Source organism: Pipra filicauda, unplaced genomic scaffold (genome assembly GCF_003945595.2).
Source record: "Pipra filicauda isolate LSUMZ 115617 unplaced genomic scaffold, ASM394559v2 scaffold193_size2426894_pilon, whole genome shotgun sequence".
In the NCBI taxonomy this organism is placed as follows: domain Eukaryota; kingdom Metazoa; phylum Chordata; class Aves; order Passeriformes; family Pipridae; genus Pipra; species Pipra filicauda.
In genome coordinates this window covers 1,715,935-1,730,489 of record NW_024104302.1, presented here as the reverse complement: position 1 = coordinate 1,730,489, position 14,555 = coordinate 1,715,935, and the positions used below count along the sequence as shown (strand labels likewise).

Below are 14,555 nucleotides of genomic sequence, written 5' to 3'. Positions count from 1 at the left end.
TGGCGCGTGCCGGCCGCGGCGCTCGCTGATTGGCGGAGCGGGGTCACGAGACCCGGAGGGTGCTGCAGGCTGAGCCTGCAGCAACCGGGCCCATCGCCTGAACCTGCCCCTGCCCCTGCCCGAACGCAGCCTCACCGAGGGGCCGTGCCCTCCCAGTGGTGTCTCCGGGCGCCCGGAGGGGCTGGTGGGGCCCTGCCCTGGTCTGTCCCTGTGGGGCTGGTGGAACCATTGTCGTCATTATGGCTTCGACCCCAACCTGCTAAATTAAATGGGGTCCCCGGTGCCCGTGGAACCCTGGGGCCGTGACCCAGGCCCCGTGTTCAGCGGGGTCACTCCTGAAATCATCGAGGACACGCTGATCCACTTGGCCACAGAGAACGAGCAGTACCTGAGCGAGCTGCCAGAGCACGCTGGGAGCTTCAAGGACACGCGGATCGTGGGTGAGGCTGACTTGGCTACAGCAGCCCCTGGGGCGGGTCACAGCTGTACAGTGAGCTTCAGGAGACTGAACCAGTGACTGCTGTGCTCTTTGCAGAATTTATATTCCTTTTATCTGAAAAATGGCGCTTGGACCAATCGACGAGGTACCAAGCAGTGGAGTTACTCGAAAGGTAACAAGAGCCCGGAACACTTAGTTTGTTTCCTGTTCTCTGGCTGCGCTGCCCATGCTCGGTCCTGCCCTATCCTGTTCTGTCCCCTCACCCAAACCACACACGACTTCTCTGTGTGTTGAGTGCTGTCTCTTCATCCATTTAATCCAAATTACCAGCTCTGTGTATACTCTGAATATATGTAGAATTGCCTTTCTTCCTTCCTCAGCAAAGAGAACTGTGCTCTGAGCAACTGTGAGTTTTGCAGGTTTATGATCAAGCAGGTAGAACAGCTGTGGGAGTCCTCCAGTGGGAGTGTTAAAGGTGGTGCCCAAGGACAAGGGAGCAGCTGGACCTCTGTGAGGGATCAGATAGTCAACACCTTTGTCCTGCGACTCGTGTCGTGCATTCAGCTCGCGAGCAAACTCTCCCTGCACTATAGTGTAAGCCAGCTCGGCCTGTCCTTGCTTTAGCAGTGGGGTTCAATCTGCAGTGTGTTCACCTCTCTTAAAAATAGATTTCCTCTCTGAAAGGGAATAGTGATAATGAAATGCAAAAGACATGACATTCCCTTCAGGGCAGGCAAATTGCCACTTGTCCCGTGACGATTTGCGGGGAAATGTTCTCCCAGTGCTGGGGAAAAAAGGGTAGGAGACACTTAGCCTGTGGTTGTCAAAAATTGTGTGGCCACAGGGGTTCACACCTGCCTGGGGATGGTTTATGGAGTTGAGGAAAACTCTGGGAAAGGTCCAAGCTGGGTTTCTCATGCCAGCTCAAAGGGCAGGCAGGTGAGTCGCAGCCTCGTGCTCAGCGGGAGGAGGGAGGTGAGGGAGCACTTTGTTCCTACCAAGGGCCTTATTGCCTGGAAGATGTCTTTTCTCTTTTTTCCTCTTCAGAGAGTGACCAGTGACACAGCTTTAAAATTTCTGCAATCCTTAAAATACTCTTACACTAAACAGGAGTTGCTGGAGTCAGAGCTTGCTGTTTTAAACACTCTGCACTTCCACATCAACGTGTCCACCCCGTTGGCCTACGTGGAATTGCTTCTGGAGGTTCTAGGTGAGAATATCAATCAAGGAGAATGGGAAGGAAGTTTTTTAAAAGGGTAATAGAGCTGGTGCTGATCTGAACCGAAACATCTGATATTAGAGATTTTTGCACATGGAACTGTTCAGATTGTCCAGGGCTTCACTTTTCAGATGAGAACTTTGTCCTTTGTACAGCATGATGAATGTTGCTGGACAGCCAGTTTAAACCCCCCAAACCTGGTGTAAGGCTGCATTTTCTACACTCGCCATTTTCTTGGCCCAGGTGTGACAACCTGAATGTGAGAGTGAGTGAAATTATACTGAGGCTGAGGGAGCATGTGGCATTCAGAGACAGGGCACTTTTCCTCAGAAACCTCCATCCCTCCCTTACAGTACCTAACATTTCTAATTTATTGACCCAAAATGTTGGGCTGATGGTGTGATCTCTGCCAGGACACAATGGGTGCTTGCTTCCTGCTAAATCCTTGCACCACATGTGTGTGCAGCTGCTGGACTTCTGCTACCTGTCCAGAGAGACCATCTACGACACTTTGCTGAAGATCGCCATCGAAAACTCCACACCCAGCAAGCTGCAGGTGTAAGACTCTTACCTGACCGTGAATTAAAAACCCTTTGAAATTAAAACCCTAAGAAAAGCTAATGAATAGTAGCATAATTCCCATTATGCCATTTTTGGGGCATCTTTTTAAAAAAATTAATTTTGGGGGGGCTTTCAGCACTGTTTCTTAATACAGCAGTTCACAGCAGCGTGCTTCTCCACAGCTGCTTCAGGGGCAAGGAAAGTGTTTTACTTGGTCATGAAAGTCTAGCCATGCACTATCAGTTCCAGCTCCCAGTGTCAGGCCTTGGTTGTGTCCTGGGCCGTGGCAAGTGCAGCAGTGGGTGCTTTTGAGCTGTGAAGCAGCATTTTACACCTGAACACACTTCTCCTTCTGCAGAGCCAAGTTTTTGACAGTGAAGGAAGATTTTATGCTCTTGGCTGTTGGAATCATCAGCACAGGCATGTTCATCCTGAGCCCTGGGCACTGGGAGCAGGTACAGTTGCTGCTGAACGTGTTGGCTTTATAGGAACACGACGCCAGGGTGGTTTATCTGTTTCAGCACAGCAAGGAGGTAGGTGGGGCTGTGCTGGCAGTGGCATGAGGGAGGGAACATCTCAGAGGTTTTAGCAGGAAGTTCCTGGGCCTCAGGAGGCCATGGTGTGGTGCAGCATGTACTGGCACTGGTGTGTGTCCTTGCCTTCAGTGCTTCACAGCCAGGACAAACCCCCACAGGCAGCGTTTTGCTGGCAGGTAGAGAAGCAATCCTGTGGGACAACTGCCTGTGAAATGTGCCCATGGAGCAGTTACTCGTTAGGCTGTAAACTCACGGCCTTTAGGCACCCTATCCTTTCTGTTTTCAGGTTGTGGAGCATTTGAACTGTATCACTGGCATTACTCCACAAAGCATCAAGGAGTTCTCGTATGCGGTGCTGAGGCGCATCCTGGGCAGCACCGTGCCCAGGCAGCACCATGGCACCTGTGGGACCAAAGCTCCCAAAGGCAGGATTCTGCCCCTGAAATAGAACCACCTTGTCTGGAACTGTCACGCTGCTGAACCCACAGTTCCTCCTCTGTGACACCACCTGGGCTCCCAGCAAAGCTCGGGATTACCTTTGGTCCTGAGCACCAGGGGTTCTGGAACAGCCTGTCAGTCATGTGTGAATTAGCAAAGCTCGTCCTGCCAGGCATCACACTCACGCTTTGAAGGGAGGCCCAGCAGCACAGTAGTGTTTAGAAATGCCTCTTTGGGACCCAGAGGTTTATTGTAAGAGGTGCATCTTTTAAGCTGGGTCAAAGTTCCCTTTGACTGAAGAGACCCCTCACAGTAGCCATGTCTGAAAGGTGCTGCTGTGCCTGGTGCTCAGCCATGACCAGGATTGCTGGGAGCAGCTCTGACACCCATGTTACAAACGGTGCTGTGCTGTCTCCACCTGCTGCTTTTCTAAAATCCCTATCTCCAGCTGCCTGTGACTATTTCCCCTCTGCCAGCACTTGGAACACTTTTGCTCTTGCTCTACCACAGCCAGTAACGACCAGCATTGTGACAAGGACAGAATCCTGTCATGACAGCAGGTGCCCTGTGAGTGCCAGGGTTTGTGCTGTGCCAGGCAGAGCTGAAGGAAAGCACTCAGAGCAAGGAATAGTTTTAGTGTTTCCTCAGTGCAGGAATAGGCTGCAGGAGGGATTACAAACTGTTTTAAGTGGTATCAAACCTTGTTTAAGCTCAGTGGTACAAAGAAGTGCTGATGTGACTAGGAAAACTTTACTTCAAACTGTAGTTACTCTTTAATGACCAGGCAGAGTTCTGAGAGTATTTCCATGTTATTCCCTGTGTTTGTAAGATTGGCCATAAACCCCAAAAGTACCAGTTTAGCATCCATTTAATAGCTGAGTTTATTCTGTTCAACTCAATGATACAACTTTGCATATTGCTTTTCTATAAACTACTTGTAATAATGGCATTTTAAATAAAGTGTCTTGTGGATTTTTGGTATTGTAAACATTTTGTACTGGTTAATATTAAGAAACATCTTAACTTGCCTTTCTCCAACATTAACGCAGACACCCACAGCTGCTAGGTCAAATCATGACCATGGTTACTTGTTATAGAATTGGGATGAGACCCAGGCAAGGCCCCATTTCAGGTTAGTTAACATGAATTTTAGTGCTTTTGTCCATTGCTCCTCAGAGTTAAATTGTGTTTTAATTGAGTAAGAGCCACCACTGCCACCTGTGTCTTCAATCTTTCCTTTCTCCACGTCCATCCTGTATCACACACAAGGTTTTATTAGTGCATTCCTCCTGCAAACATTTAATCTCAGTATGACATCAAGCACTAAATTTTCAATCTGACATTAATACCATCCCGTAAAAACACTTTGTTTTTAAAGGGAACCTAACAAGCCTCAGGGGGACTGGCTTTAAATTTCAATTAAACTAGTAAGTGCACATGATAAAGAATCCCAGATGACTCCAGAAAGCCAGGACTGAAACACCAAGCAGTGCTGGGGACAGCACACAGGGGTTACTGTGACAGTTACGTGGCAACACTCACCTGTAAGGCAAACAAAACCGAGTTTCACCTTTTTCCACTTCCTCTTTAAACTGCTGCACACAGTCCAGGAACGCCACCATGGCGTGGTCAAACTTATTGTCCCAGAAGAACCTCAGGCCTCCAGAGCAGTACAAGGGGAGCTCCTGGAAAAGAGGTTTGTATTGGGCACCCCAAGCACTTGTTTTAAATACAGTCACTGCAGCTCTTTAACTTCATGTGAGCCTTGAATTCATCACAGGACACTCATAAACAGTTGGTGGCACAGAGCGAGTGTGACTGGTTTTGTCTCAGTGCCTGCCATGCGTTCCTGACCTCCACCAATCCCAAATGGCTTCATCCACCTGCCAGTCATCCCAAGTCATGCCATCTGCCTCCAGCCAGCTATGGTGTATTCAACAGTTCTGTCACTTTTAACACCACAGGCTGGCAGAACCAGTGGCTTGATACAGGATGTGGAGTGAGATGTTACCATGCTGGAGGAGCTGGGGCAGCCAGCTCTCCTGGACCCCACATTCATGAAGACCAAGTTTGTTTGCTGCATTCCCAGGATGACCAGGGCTCTGGCACTCAAGGTCAATGTCCCATGATTCGTGCAGGATCTCTCACCTTGGATTTATCCGTGAGGGACTCCAAATACGAGTGGTTGCCATAGGGGACAAGACGGTATCTGAAAGGAGACAAGATTTACAGGCACCTCAGTCTGCCCTGCCTTTCTCTGGGCTGTAAGGGACCTGTGTGTGGTACTGTGTGTACCTCTGAAACTTCAGGCCCATTTTGTTGGCCAGGGCGTGCAGCAGCAGCACTGTCTGGCCCCAGGCAGCGTTGATCTCATTCCATTCCACAGGAACGCTGGGGAGGCGGCCAAGCCTGAAGTTGTTTATTGTGCCAAACTGCCCGCTGTGCCTGTGATAAGAGGAATTATAAGTAAGTGTGCTGGGCTGGGAACAGCTCCTGGCACAAGAACCAAACAGGGGCTGTGTCCCAACAGCACGGCACACACAGCGTGCCACACACACGGAGGGCTTGGGACTTTGCTCAACAAGTGCATGTAAATACCAGCCACTTGCCTTCTTTTTTTTCATAAAAACACAACTAAAAAAAATGCAACCAGCCCCCCTGAACCACCTGCTCTGTGACTTCCGATGCCAGTGTCACTGCTGGCTGGCACAGAGGGTCCCAGTGTTACTGGGATTGGTGAAAGAGCCATTTACCAGTCCCACAGCCTGGCACAGCTTGCTCAGCTGCTGCTGCTGGGAGCCGGGGCTGGGGGGTAACTGTGACCTGGCTTGCACCTTTCCTGTTGAATGCAGTGTGACTGAAACAGCCCCACACTGCAGCTTCCAAGCAAAGGGACACGATACTCCAGTGTCTACGTTACCAGATATGAAAGGTCGCATTGAACACATTGGTTTTCTTTAATTTATCCAACTGCATCTGGGCATAGCGCATTTGGTTGTCCACGCTTTTCAGCTCATCATCCAGCTCCAGCTGCTGCCTCTTGAACTCACAGTATTCCTTCTGATACCTTTGAGCAAAAGCAAGACAAGAAGTGCTAAGTGCCACCTTTTACATCAGAGGGATGTCTCTGTGGGTCAGTTTGGTCTGGCCACCTTCCCTTCTGCGGAGAACAAGCCACTGGGAACATTTACAGGTTTCTCACATTACAACCTCATTTCTTTGTTGCCTCCAACCCCCACCACAGGCTGCAGGTACAGTTCACTCACTGAGCCTCTTCCTGCTCCAGCCGCTCAGCCTCTGCCCTGACTCTCTCGAAGTCCTCAGCTACAATCTTGCGGTTCTTCTCCACGTCCTCCAGCTCCTGAATCAGCTGCTCTTCCTCCAGCGCCAGTTCTTTCAGTTCTGTCTGTAGCTTCTCCTTATCATCCTCGTTCATCTGTTCCAGTATCTCCAGACATCTCCTAAAGGAGGGCAGACAGGGTTACCAAAACAGGGATCCTGGGAAGTGCTCCACTGCCAGTCCTCGCTTCCGTGGCAGCCCCTGCACCTCTTGCCAACCCCGACCTCTCTGTGCTGATCCTGCTTCAAGCTACAACAACTTGGTCTCAGGTCACCTCTGGATCACTCACTTGTAGTTCTGGCACTCGTTCTCCGTGATGTTGAGCTGTGTGTCCAGCTGGTCCAGCAGGGTGTCTGTGCACTCCTCACACAGGGGGTGATCCACGTCTGTCTGCCCAGACATGATGTCAAAGAGGTCGCCGGTGACCTGCAGAAAGAGCTCACCTTAGTGCAAGTGGAGCCACAGGCAGCTGGCTTTCAGGGGCTCCAGTTGGCAAAGTCTTCCTTGGGGGTCACATATCGATTGATACAATCCAGCTTTACTGAACTACTCACCAACTAAGCCCCTGGAAGGCCAGTACTTCACAGAACTTTGCAGTTTAGTTTTGCAGAGCATCAAGCAAAACTGGTACTGCATTCACAAGAACCCGAGTTTACCAGCTCAAGTCCCACTTGCCTTCAGTCTCCGGCTGAGGTTTTCCATGGTGCCGCCATCCGACGCCTCCCCGATCAGGGTGAAACTGTTGGCACTTTCTGTTGACATCATTCTTGGAAAGAACGTTACTGAGGTGAGTGCTGAGGGGCACGGGGAGGCAGCTCCAGTGCCAGACCTGGACTTGGGGCTGGGCCAGGGTGGGGGAGCACAGGGGGGCCGCCCGCGTTTTGGGGGCTCTGCCAGGTCTGACCCACAGCTGAGGAGCAGCCCCCCGAGTGCTGAGTAGTTCTGTGTGTCCGAACTGCCGAGCAGCCCGAGGGCCACGGGGCTCCCGCGGGGGAGGCTCTAAGGTCCGGCAGGGACCTTTTCCCGTAGCACCGACTCGGGCTGGGCGGAAGGAGCAGGAGGGCTCCAATATGGGCCGGGCCCGGCGGGAGCGCGGTGACAGCGGCCGTACCTGGCTGGCGGGATGAACCTCCTGGACACGCCATCCTGCCGATTCTCCGTGAAGGCTTCCTGGGGGCAAGGGGGCACCGTCACCGGGGGGCCCGGCGGAGCCGCCGCCGCGCCCCGCCGCGCCCGACCCCGCCGTACCTCCGTCAGGGCGCTCTCCTCTTCGTGCGCGTCCCCGGGCCGGGCAGGGGCGGCAGTCACCAGCGGGGCTGCGGGAGAGGAGGCGTCAGCCGGGCCCGCGCCTGGGCCTCACCCCGGCCCCAGTCCCCCGCCCCGCCCCGCCGCGCCGCGCCGGCGGTACCGGTGAGCTCCTGGATGGTGAGGCGGTCGAGGACCTTGAAGGAGGTGTCGAGCTTGAGCGGCTGGAGGCAGCGCTGGCACACGAAGCTGACGTGCGCGGTGCCGCCGCCCGCCCGCGCTGCCTCCATCGCGCCGCCCGCGCGCGCCCCGCCATCGCCGCGCGCCGGACGTGACGCGCGCGGGGCGCGGTCCTGGCAGGAGTGTGTGTGCGCGCGGGGCCGCCCGCGCCATTTTCCGTAGCCCCTCCCCGGCGGCGGTGGTGGTGGCGGGGCCGTGTGTGAGCGGCCAGGACCCGGCGGCGCGTGCGCGCGCAGGGCGGGGGTCACGCGGGCGGCGGGCGCGCGCGGCATTGGCGGGCGCGCGGCGTGAGGTCACTTCCGGTGTGGGCCAGGGGGAGCGGAGCGGCCCCGAGACCGGACCCGCCATGGCCTCGCTGCTCAAGGTGGACCCGGAGGTGAAGCTCAAGGTGCGCCCGCCCCGCCCGCCCGGTCCGGCCCGCCCCGCCGCCTCTGCCCCGCGGCCCGCGTCGAGCTGGGCTGGCGCCGGCCCGGGGCGCAGGGCGGGGCGGGCTCGGTGCCGCCCCGCGGTGCCACCCGGCCGTTCTACCCCGGCCGCCGAGCGCGGCCCGCCCGCCCCGCCCGCTGTCCCGCGGGAGCGCCGGGAGGGCGGGGACGCGGCCGGGGCTGCGCTGCGGCCGCCCCCGAGCCGAGCCCTGGCGAAGCGTGGCCACTGGCCCGGGATGGGCCGGCGGATCTTCCGTCTCCCCACAGCGCCCGGAGCCCAGCCCGCACGGGCAGCTCTCGCTCGGTGTTTGCAGGCTCTTCCCGTTGCCCCGCGTTCCCCAGGAGGTCCTGGGTGCGGCTGCGGGGCGCAGTGCGCGGCCTTCCCGGGCCCCGCTGTTCCGGAGCGGCCCTGACCTGTCGCTGTTTCCCTCTGCAGGTTGACTCTTTCAGGGAGCGGATCACGAGTGAGGTGAGTGTCCCACCGAAAGCAGGAAAGGGGCTGTTTGGTTGTACCTTCTTGACAGACTTGAGTGCGGGTCAGTGCTCCTCGGGAAGCTCAGCAGCACCCAGAGCATCACTCACCCCCTGCAGGGAGGTTCCTGAGCCTCCTGGCTCTCCCTGCATCTCCTCACCTGGGCTGAGGGTGGTTTTGGCAGCAGGAGGGATTCGTGTTCTCTCCCATTTCTTGCCTGTGGACGGATGATTTCCCTGGTGTTCTTGCCTCATGGCCTTGTTTCACACTGCTGTCTCTTCTTTCTCTCTCAGGCTGAAGACCTCGTAGCAAACTTTTTCCCAAAGAAGCTGTTAGAACTTGATGGGTTCCTTAAGGTAGGGTGTGCCTTGTGCTCTGCATCCTTTTCCATTTTCCAGCAACGTAGCAGGTCTCATCCTAGTTGTGTTCTCTGCATTTCACCTTGTTGCAGAGACACAGGGCAGCAGCTGGTGGCTCATGTGCACTGAGGTGCCAGTGGCTCTGGAGGGGTGCTGCCTTTTCCAGTTTGCTCTGTGTGATCTCTTACTTTTATCTATCTAAGGCTGTCCCTGGCAGCACCAGGGATGCCGATGGCTGAGTCCAGCCCAACTTGGCTCACTGCTCCTGGGCTGAGGGAGCTCTCACAGGCTGTTGTTGGGCTGTTCCTTTTAATTCATCCTTATTTTACAGCTGCATAAGGAGGTCTGAATCTTTTGTCTTCTCCTTGTGTTTCGTGTGGCAGAATTTGTTAGTTCATAGTTAAATAACAAATTTGCTTTATTTTCCAGGAGCCCATCCTGAATATTCATGATCTTACTCAGATCCATTCGGATATGAACCTCCCAGTGCCTGACCCAATTCTTCTCACCAACAGCCATGATGGACTGGATGGGGTAAGGTTACTCTCTTGGCTGTAATCCTGGTTTCTCTTAATTAAAACTGCATGGCTTGCTCTGTGCTGGGGTAGGATATTCTTATTTAATAACAGGCCTTGGCTCTCCCAAAGGCTTTTAGGGGTTTGTCTCTCAAACAGAGGAGCTGCTTGAGGAGGTCTGCTGGAGGTAACACTGTGCTTTGCAGTCCCCTTTTGGTTTAAAGAAGGATGCTTAGAAGGCCAGGAGTGTGGCAGAGGCTCCAAAGTTTTCCTTGTTTCCTTTGCAGCACTGTTATAACCTTACGACTAGTTTGTGAGTAAAACATTTTGTATGTTTTAGCCAAATATGAAAAAGAGGAAGCTGGAAGACCATGAAGAGACCTTTCAGGGTAAGAGTCCCCTGTGTTGCTGCCTGCCCCCTGAACCACTGCACCATGCCTTGGGGATGTGAATCACACGAGCCCCACTTGCCCTGCCCTGACAGCAGCTGCTGCTTGTGCAGGCCAGGGCCCGACACACAGATGTGCTGGTGTGGAGGAGTCAGGTTCCAGCTCCTAGAAGCATAATTAGTACTTCTCTGATAGACATAAGTAGTACTTGCTTGAGCTTGGCCTGCTGACAGAGGCAGCTGATCTTCTGGTGGCTTTGTGCTCTTTGTCTGGAGGAAGATTCCAGGCTTTGGATTAAGCTGAGGCAGAAATTCCCAGGGAAACCCTTTGTGCTCAGCCTCAGAAGCCTCAAGCTCTTCAGCCACATCTCTGCTCCATGTTTTCTCTTTTCCTTCCCTATGGTCACTGCTGTTATCCCATGTCCCATTTCCCCTTCTCCACTGGTGGCCATAGCCTGGCTCAGTCCCTCTTTGGCCCATGCAGGAGATGAGGCTCAGGTGACCCTGCGGTTCCTGCGCGTCGCTGACGCCGGGGGTTTGTCTCTGCTGCAGGTACCAAAGTGTTCGTGATGCCCAATGGGATGCTGAAAAGCAACCAGCAGCTGGTGGACATCATCGAGAAAGTGAAGCCAGAAATCAGGCTGCTCATCGAGAAGTGCAATACGGTGGGTGTGGGCCTGGGGCAAGGGGAGGCAGCGGGCTGGTTTTGCTCCTGGAGAGGCAAAGCTGTGGAGAGAGCAGACCCCTCTGTGCTGGAGATGGGGAAAGGCAGGGCTACTACTGCCCTATCTGATGGGCTGGGAGGCAGGTGAAGCCCTCAGGGAGCTCGGTTGTTCACCTGAAGGAGGAGGACCTCTGTTATTAGGCCTTGTGAGGCTTTGCTTTGCCCTCCTTTTGCACAGGCACAGACCCCTGCCAAGAGCTCTTGTGCTATGGTCAGGAGAACTTCCCATGGGAATCCCCTGTGCTGGCTTGAGTGGCACCCCAGCCATGTGGGAAGTGATCTCCTCAGGAGTGTTGCAGGTGCATGTGGGACCTGCAGCAGTTTATTGTGAGCTGTGTGGCAAAGGCAGGATCCTGGGAAGCTTTTGCTAACATTTCTAAGAGAGGTCTTTGTGGAGATGTTGGCATTGGTCAGTGTTGTGATCTCTCCACTGCAGGTCAAAATGTGGGTGCAGCTTCTCATCCCCAGGATAGAGGATGGGAACAACTTTGGTGTTTCTATTCAGGTAAGGCACTGCTCTATGCTCCAGGGACAGATCTCTGAGGTTCCTCTGAGTCGGTTCATGGTGTCCAGCAGCTGCAGTCTTGGGAGTGGGTTAGGTCTTAAAATCCAAACCTGAGCTTGATGTGGTGCTGCTGAGATGTTGCCTTCCGAGCCCTGAAGGCGAGTTGCAGCCTCCTGGAGCTAATGGTTTCCTTGTCTTACTGTCAGGAGGAAACAGTCGCTGAGCTTCGGACTGTGGAGAGTGAGGCAGCGTCCTACCTGGACCAGATTTCTAGGTAGGCATGCAAGAACAGACTTCTTTTTTGGGATCCCCTTGGAAAAAGAACATGTTTTGTAAAGGCCTCGTAGCTGTTACAGGGCAGCTGGGACCAGAAAAAAGCCATCGTGGTGCTGTTTATCTGATCTTTAGTCTCTCCCTTTTGTTACCAGATACTATATCACAAGAGCAAAGTTGGTTTCCAAAATAGCCAAGTACCCTCATGTGGTAAGTCGCTGGGCACGTGAAGATCTGCATGTTCATGCTGCAGCTTTTTGAGCTGAGGGTCTTGGGGGAAGAGGGGAATCATACAGGGATGGAGGGCAATAAGCTGAAGGGGGGAGGTTCCTCTGTGGAAGGCAGGAGCCCCCCTCAAGTGTGGGAGGCCTGGCTGAGCTCGGGCGCTCTCTCGGCAGGAGGACTATCGCCGCACCGTGACGGAGATCGACGAGAAGGAGTACATTAGTCTGCGCCTGATCATTTCAGAGCTGAGGAATCAATATGTAAGTGAAAACACAGAGCTCACACTGGCTCCCAGCACAGCAGTGGAAAGCCTTTGTGCTCCTGCCGCCGCTGCTCCTCTCCCCTTTCCCTGCAAGCATGCCCGCTCCTGGCAGGAAGCCTGCCTGCTCCACTTCAGCCCCAGCCACAGGAGCTGACTGTTGCTTCTCCACCATTCTCTAGACGTGCAGGTGTTTCCAAGTGTTCATAAGACTCTAGCATAAAATATTCCTTCCCCTTCTGTGGGAGTCTGTGATCCTAAGCTCTTCATACAGTACAAGCTAATCCTGAGGTCTCTGAATAAATGTTTTTGGTATTATGTGCAGTGGCTTCTGTAAGGTTTGGCTGAAGGAAGCCCTTCCTTTAGCTGAGTGTGTAGGGTGTGTAGGGTGTGTAGGGTTGAGGGTGGTGCCAAGGGGAGTGGTGCTGCTGTGATAACCAGTGCTCGTGGTGAATGCTGAACACTGGATGGCTTCACCCTTCCTTGTCTGAGTCCTGTTCTCCGTTTTTGCAGGTCACTTTGCATGACATGATCCTTAAAAACATTGAGAAGATCAAGAGGCCTCGGAGCAGCAATGCTGAGACCCTTTATTAAGTGTCAACGTTTGAACTTGAGAACTGTTCAGTCAACTAAAGACCGTCATTGCCTTGGTTTGTTACGTGACTATCGAGATGGGAAACTGGCTGGAAATAGTATTGCATTCTTAGTTAAACTCTAAAGAAATTCTCGCCTAGTTTTGTGATTGGTTTTGTTCAGGTCTCAGGAGCTCTCCCTCCCTCTAGTCACTGGTAGTAGAGGCTGTGCTGCATTGGGCACCCCAGAGGCTGCTGCAGCCAGGCAGGGACATTCCTTCACGCCTTGCTTCCTACCTGACTGGGAACAACACTAGAGACCAAGCTCTTGTCCTGTCCCACCTTTTGGCTGGTGGCTGCACTGGGGTCTCTGGGAATGGGGCAGACAGCCTGGCAGAGGGCGGCACTCCAGAGGGGGGGAGCTCCCTCCCTGCTGCCAGCTGTGGCTGGGCCCCTCTGCCACCAGCTCTGCACTGACCAGGGACCCTGCCCCTGGGGCCAGTGGCAGCAGCCATACTCCAGTGCCACTGAGCAATCTGCACTCCATTTCTGTCTCTCTCCTGGCTCAGCAGAGCTTGCCCTATGGGTCTCTGCCTTGTCAGTTCTGTCTGGATCAGTGCAGAGTACGAGGTGGTGCTTCGAACTAGGGCCAGTGCTGTCCTGGCTGTCACGAGCTCAGGTGGCTTCTGCTCCTCTGCCATTTGACTAGAGCCACTTCCTTGGCTAAAACTAATGTTTCTTCACATACGTCCCAGTGCCCCTTTGGCATGAGATGCTTTTGCCCAGGCTGAGGGAAGGGAGGGGCCAGAGGTCTGATGCTAAAGTCCCAATATCTTTGCATGTGGTCAGACCGAGCCCCCCTGTCCCTGGCAGTGCTCCCCAGTGCCTGGGCAGAGCAGGCTGGCTGCCACAGCTGGTGCTCAGGGGTGAGGGTGGCCAATACCCACCTGGTACCCTGCAGACCTTGCAGTCTTTCCCCTGCAAAGGGCACGTTCCTGTGCCTGGTGACTCCGCTAAGCTGCCAGAACGTTTCATGGTCCATTACAAACCCCTTTGGAAATGACTGGTTGTGTTGCATCAGTTTTTGTGTGTGGCAAGTGGGCCCATAACGCTGCAGGCTTCAAATTTTTCTTATTTATAGTATTTCTACTTAAGTCCCCTAATCAGGGAATGTTAAATCATTTGTTTCAGGAACCTCGCTGTTTCCCAGGTCTCGCTGTTACATCTGTATATTCTTACTGTGCAGTAGCCTTAAGAGTTGTGTTAATCTCATTGTAACAACAGTGACAAATGGAATGAACTTTCTCCCTTTCTTTTTTTTTACTTTGTTTTTGTTTTGTTTTTTTTTTCTGCTTCCACATCTAAGAGCCATGGCTCTTGCTGGTTTCCCAGGGATTTGCCTGAAGTGTGGCAGGTCGCTGGCCCTTGCTATAGACTCTTCTGTTGTTGTTTGTAGTAAGTCAACTCTTAGTCTTCCCGCTAATAAATATTCAGTAACAAACCAACTGCGTGTAGCTGCTGTCTGGGAGCAGCACTTCCCCTTGTGTTTCTTTGTATTGATTCCTTTTAATTTGTTCAGCTCTCTTTGCCAGATGAACGTATGTAAACTTTTACCATGTCAAGAAATTAAAATAAGGTACTTGGAATTCTTTCAAGGCAGCCCCTTGTGTGTGATGCTGGGCTCTCAGGCCATGCAGTGTTAGTGTCCTGTTCTGGTCCTGCCTTTCTCGAATTCAGTTGCTCCTTCCTGCATTCTCCTCATTCCTCTTTTTGACTGTGTTGTAAATGCTCTGCACTGCTGTGTAGGTTGTTCCTGTTCC

The 14,555-nt window shown here is 53.5% G+C and overlaps 3 protein-coding genes across 7 annotated transcripts; 2 read left to right on the top strand and 1 right to left on the bottom strand.

Moving 5' to 3' along the window:
- The first annotated feature begins 21 nt into the window (after positions 1–21).
- Positions 22–4,181, top strand: CNTD1 (cyclin N-terminal domain containing 1). 4 transcript variants are annotated; one of them, XM_039380399.1, is made up of 8 exons: positions 22–184; positions 220–440; positions 536–611; positions 820–1,033; positions 1,487–1,649; positions 2,072–2,214; positions 2,578–2,674; positions 3,042–4,181. In XM_039380399.1, the coding sequence occupies exons 2-8, from the start codon at positions 269–271 to the stop codon at positions 3,233–3,235; spliced, it is 1,059 nt and encodes a 352-aa protein (XP_039236333.1). In that variant the 5' UTR covers positions 22–184; positions 220–268; the 3' UTR covers positions 3,236–4,181. The 4 variants fall into 4 exon arrangements, with proteins under 4 accessions (XP_039236333.1, XP_039236335.1, XP_039236334.1 ...); XM_039380401.1 differs by having other exon boundaries at positions 22–440; positions 1,550–1,649; XM_039380400.1 differs by having other exon boundaries at positions 22–440; positions 2,072–2,216.
- Positions 4,044–8,108, bottom strand: BECN1 (beclin 1). Of its 2 annotated transcripts, XM_027745786.1 has the most exons (11): positions 7,942–8,108; positions 7,782–7,849; positions 7,645–7,703; positions 7,209–7,299; positions 6,823–6,959; positions 6,460–6,654; positions 6,114–6,260; positions 5,489–5,638; positions 5,342–5,402; positions 4,736–4,878; positions 4,044–4,446 (listed from the first exon to the last, which is right to left on the bottom strand). In XM_027745786.1, the coding sequence occupies exons 1-11, from the start codon at positions 8,066–8,068 to the stop codon at positions 4,278–4,280; spliced, it is 1,347 nt and encodes a 448-aa protein (XP_027601587.1). In that variant the 5' UTR covers positions 8,069–8,108; the 3' UTR covers positions 4,044–4,277. The 2 variants fall into 2 exon arrangements, with proteins under 2 accessions (XP_027601587.1, XP_027601582.1); XM_027745781.2 differs by having other exon boundaries at positions 7,645–7,849; positions 7,942–8,096.
- Positions 8,109–8,300: 192 nt separating this feature from the next.
- PSME3 (proteasome activator subunit 3) lies at positions 8,301–14,390 on the top strand. The gene is made up of 11 exons (XM_027745899.2): positions 8,301–8,406; positions 8,880–8,912; positions 9,209–9,271; positions 9,704–9,808; positions 10,130–10,178; positions 10,730–10,842; positions 11,338–11,406; positions 11,613–11,680; positions 11,835–11,889; positions 12,078–12,164; positions 12,677–14,390. Exons 1-11 carry the CDS (start codon positions 8,365–8,367, stop codon positions 12,755–12,757), a joined length of 765 nt encoding a protein of 254 aa, XP_027601700.1. The 5' UTR covers positions 8,301–8,364; the 3' UTR covers positions 12,758–14,390.
- The last annotated feature ends 165 nt before the right edge of the window (positions 14,391–14,555 follow it).

Excerpts from the sequence above, each read along its gene's own strand:
- PSME3 (XM_027745899.2), top strand. The coding sequence starts at position 8,365 with ATGGCCTCGCTGCTCAAGGTGGACCCGGAGGTGAAGCTCAAG. Across the intron at positions 8,407-8,879 it reads ACCCGGAGGTGAAGCTCAAG|GTTGACTCTTTCAGGGAGCG; the intron begins GTGCGCCCGCCC and ends TTCCCTCTGCAG. Across the intron at positions 10,179-10,729 it reads CCATGAAGAGACCTTTCAGG|GTACCAAAGTGTTCGTGATG; the intron begins GTAAGAGTCCCC and ends TCTCTGCTGCAG.
- BECN1 (XM_027745781.2), bottom strand. The coding sequence starts at position 8,068 with ATGGAGGCAGCGCGGGCGGGCGGCGGCACCGCGCACGTCAGCTTCGTG. Across the intron at positions 7,850-7,941 it reads CACCATCCAGGAGCTCACCG|CCCCGCTGGTGACTGCCGCC; the intron begins GTACCGCCGGCG and ends CCTCTCCCGCAG. Across the intron at positions 6,960-7,208 it reads ACCTCAGCCGGAGACTGAAG|GTCACCGGCGACCTCTTTGA; the intron begins GCAAGTGGGACT and ends CTCTTTCTGCAG.
- CNTD1 (XM_039380399.1), top strand. The coding sequence starts at position 269 with ATGGGGTCCCCGGTGCCCGTGGAACCCTGGGGCCGTGACCCAGGCCCC. Across the intron at positions 1,034-1,486 it reads AACTCTCCCTGCACTATAGT|AGAGTGACCAGTGACACAGC; the intron begins GTAAGCCAGCTC and ends TTTCCTCTTCAG. Across the intron at positions 2,215-2,577 it reads CCACACCCAGCAAGCTGCAG|AGCCAAGTTTTTGACAGTGA; the intron begins GTGTAAGACTCT and ends CTCCTTCTGCAG.